Here is a 4,320-nt window from a genome sequence, read left to right as displayed (position 1 = left end):
AGTGAAGTGAACCGAATCTTAAAAACCCTAAGTGATGGTGGGGGTGGGGTGTGAGGGTGCGGGGTGGCGGTGGGCCCTGGCTGTTTTGTTTGTGTTGTTTCTTGGGCTTTATGTTTGTTTCACGTTTTCGGTATCCACATTGGAACGTGACTATTTATTCGAAAGAAAGAGCTCCCTAATTATGATGACTCCTTATTCAATAGGGCTCGAATGACTCCTTATTCAAGGATGAATAAATATTTATTACTCTACAACAACTCTTAATGATTCTTGGGCTTTATGATTTGTTGCTATTTTGGGCACTCATATATATGCAGATTAAATTAGGTATAGTTTGTTTAAGATACAATGTATTTAATCGTGATTCACATCTATTTCACTCGTTCACATTTCTCTCTATGTATTTGTATTTCAAAATATCTAGTATCAAATATATATGTAATCTAATATCAAAAGATACATGTTGACTCTCTCGCTCGCCTCTCTTCTTTCCCCAACATTTCTCTCTATATCAATATTCCAGAATATATATCTAGTATTTTAATATATTTATACATGTATTAGACTTGAGATTTAAAAAGGTGGTGTTTAACTTAAAATTTGATATAAAATTGTTAACTAGTAAGATAATATATAATTATTTTAAACTATAAAGTAGATTAGTGTTTATGATACGAATATTTGTGAAATTAAATAATTTTTGGTTTTACCATACGGTTGTGTAGACTTGGTTGGGGAGATTCCTTGTCAAATCTAAGTAAGATGCATATGCAAAATAGTATCACATTTTCCTTTAGTTATATTTTTTTTTAAATGTGATTTTTTTTATTTTTAATAAGATGATCTATACTTATATAAATACATTTAAGATTTTGAAAACGAAAATTTCAACGGACGTATTCACATGAAATGTTTAATAGTTAGATAAAAAACTATGTAAGTTTTGTCTTGTGCCTCCATGATTTGATCTCTTATCCCTTGAATTGGTGTGCGGGTAGTTAAGCGATCAAATTATACTGATTGGAAAGAAAATATATAAACTTTTGTGTGAAGGACCGAACAATATAATCCTCCTATGTCATAATTATTTTCTTTATATAACAAGCAATTCTTAAACTCATGTTCCTCCTTGATAGGATGGAAGGTATTTTACTCAGACTATAGCAAGTTTCAATAAAAAATAAATTGTGTGTCCAATTAAATAATATTTCATAAATTAGGATGGATAGATTGTTATTTACATCTCCCAATTAAAATGTATATTGAACTGTGTATAATAATTACTTATATCGTGATTGTTTTTACCTATTGTAATCACGATGGACAAAATTACTTGATATATATTTTGAAGAAAGATAGCAGATATATATTATGAAATCTATTACAGTATAATTCTTCGAAAAGGTCAATAAATAATTAGACAATAATTCAATATAATATTATAATTATTATATGAAGAAAATAATTTATACGCAATTTTATCCCTATCTTATAAATAGAGCGGTACTCAATTGAGGTAGATGGAGTCAACTATTTTCTTGTATACTCGGTGTTTTTGTGTTCTACCTACCACATGATATGACTTTTTATTTCTTCTAACATCATTTGACTTTTGCTTTTCCTTGTCAAAAGGAATAAGTGCAAAAAAAAAGTTGGTATAAAATTTTTATTTGTTCACATTGGATATTGCAGAAAGGGAAATGAAATAGTAAAAGTTGAAACTCATGCTTTAGAAGAAAAAAAATAAAATATTTTTCAAATCTTTTATCTTTGATTATAGGAAACAAGTTATTCAAAAATGAGAAAGATGAACATCCTAACAAAAATGGAGAAAACAAGTTTGATACGTGATATTTCACATTAATTGTGTCTATTTCATCCTCCAACACGCCACGCCTCACCCTCATTAACACTATCAAAAACAACAACAACATACTCACCATAATCTACAAGGAGGATTTGAAAAAGATAGGACGTATGTAAACCTTATCCGTAACTTTGTAGGGTAGAGAGTCTGTTTCCGATAGACCCTCATCTCAAAAGGATTATTAGCCTACATTATGTTTAAATATTTTTGTGATATTATTTTCTGCAGACTAACCAAACACTAGAAAATAAATAAGAAAAAGGAAATCACTTATTTTTCAGGATATTTTCCTTCATACCAAACACACCCGAAAGCTCCACTATCTAAGGTGAATGTAGGCAATACTTACAGGTTTATATGAACCCAAAATCTTTATCTAAAACCTTGTATATATATATTAAGAAATAAAAGATTGACTAAATAATTACAACAAATTAGAAAACATATACTTCTTATTACTTATTTGTATTAGAAGTATACATCCTCTAGCTAATTAATAATATCAAGAAGATGGACTAGGCAAGCAACTATGTGTAGAGAAACTATGTTCTCCTTCAAGATTTAGGTTCAATCCTTTTGCTTTGTTAGTGTAAAGCCTTTTGATATTAGACCTTTGTTCACTTAGCAACTTTGTTAGACTCCTTTTGGCATTTGCTCTAAATGGGCAATTTGATGCCAAGTATCCATCTACCAAATGTAAATATGCCTCCAAATCATGGCAACAAGCAACATCAGCATTAGGCTTCAAGAATGGTGACATTCTTGAGTCAACTCTCAGCTCAGTGCCGACATGAGCATATGCCCATGGCATACTTTTGTCGAGCACATTTAGCATCCCGCTTACAAATCCCGACTCTCTAAGCTTTTTGTCGAGTTCTTCACTCACAAACATCCCTGGAACTCTAGTTATAACATCTTGATTGTTCACGATACGTAGTACTTTAACATTTTTTGAGTTTAAACGATCTGCAAAGCTTCGATTCCCCACTCGAGGACCTCCAAATGAGAAAACAGCCACGGGTGGTGCATCTGGTGCACATGTACTCACTTCATCTGCAACTAATAAAGCCAAAGCCGCTCCAAGACTATGCCCGGTCACAGTAATGCTTAAAGACTCGCCTTTGTATTGTTCGATGAGTCTTTGCACTTCATTAACTACTGATTCAGCTAAACTAGGAACATTAACACCAGCTGTTTGAAACAAACTCAAGAATCCACATTCCACTTTAGCTTGTCCTTCACTCGACTCTGACTCTGACTCTGACTCAATCTCTGTTGTTTCTGTTGGAATTTGAACCAATAAGTCGCGGAAATTCTCCCCCCATTCTAAACAAGTTGCAGTACCCCTAAGAGCAATGACAATATCCCTCCGTCCCATACGTTTAATCTCTGATCGATCATCACAAACCGCGACATAACCAATCCAACTCGATCTTTGTGTCATCCATCCAAGATCAGGTGTTACATCATCCACCCATTTTGGCAATCCAATAGATGATGTAGCATACAAACTCTTAGTCACCTTATAAGACTTATCAGGCAACGCCACTTTTCTCGAATCACCTTCATTACAAGTTGCAGGATTCGAATGAAAACAATGATAAGCTGCCTGAATAAACTCCCCATAACGAATTAATTCACGTCGTAAATTCTCATTCAAAGGATCAATTAGGCCTAACCAATCTTTACAACCATGATATTCTTTCCATCTACTACCAAGATTGTTTCTTGGAGAGTATTCTATGTTATTAGATGATAAAAGCTTTTTTAGCTTATTTAAATGTCTTGGAGACATTTCTTCAGCAACCTTGTGTTCAGGCCAAATTCTTGACAAATTCAACCCTTCCAACAAATTTTTTCCCCTGTTTTCCTTCGACTCATTACTCCTCGATTTGCGGGGATGAATTTCACCCCGCGAATCATTATCGAGTAATTGGGATTTCCGAGATTGATTTTGCAACAGCTTTTCAAGATTTGAAAGATGTTTTTTTGTCATCTCTGTTTTTACAGTTGGTGTATATACTAAATTTGCTGAAGGGTTTAATGGGGATCCATTGCGTCTGAAGCTAGCTCTTCTCGCCTGAAAAAAATGGAGATTGGTCGCCGGAAGTGTAGCTCCGATCAGCATGGTTTTTAGTGAGAGAAAGTGAAGAAGAAAAAAAAAGTGATTTTCAGAGAGAGGGAGAAGAGAAAAAGTCAGCTCAGATGAATTTGATCCAAATTAAATCAAGTAGGATTAAAGGGCTCAAGTTAAGGTTTATATAGGAGAAATATTTAAGAGAAAAGACTAAAATGTATACCCTCTGTACTCGTCCTCTTTAGAAAATTGGGAGATAATTTACTTTTTGTATCTATTTTACCCTTACTATTAAAAGTATTATTTATCATCTAACACATTTATCAAAACATTAAATTTAATAAAGTCAAAGGATAAAGTAGTAAAATTACTCATA

At 33.0% G+C, this 4,320-nt stretch overlaps 1 protein-coding gene across 1 annotated transcript; it reads right to left on the bottom strand.

The window, feature by feature from the left end:
• Positions 1–2,238: 2,238 nt before the first annotated feature.
• Positions 2,239–4,083, bottom strand: LOC102590275 (phospholipase A1-Ibeta2, chloroplastic-like). The gene has a single exon (XM_006362409.2). It carries the CDS (start codon positions 3,993–3,995, stop codon positions 2,370–2,372), a length of 1,626 nt encoding a protein of 541 aa, XP_006362471.1. The 5' UTR covers positions 3,996–4,083; the 3' UTR covers positions 2,239–2,369.
• Positions 4,084–4,320: the final 237 nt, after the last annotated feature.

Source organism: Solanum tuberosum, unplaced genomic scaffold (assembly GCF_000226075.1).
Source record: "Solanum tuberosum cultivar DM 1-3 516 R44 unplaced genomic scaffold, SolTub_3.0 scf00402, whole genome shotgun sequence".
Lineage (NCBI taxonomy): Eukaryota > Viridiplantae > Streptophyta > Magnoliopsida > Solanales > Solanaceae > Solanum > Solanum tuberosum.
Note: the sequence above shows the minus strand (reverse complement) of the source record. Positions and strands in the feature narration are given on the sequence as shown.

What these genes read in the sequence shown, in the direction of transcription:
- LOC102590275 (XM_006362409.2), bottom strand. Translation starts at nt 3,995, where the DNA reads ATGCTGATCGGAGCTACACTTCCGGCGACCAATCTCCATTTTTTTCAG.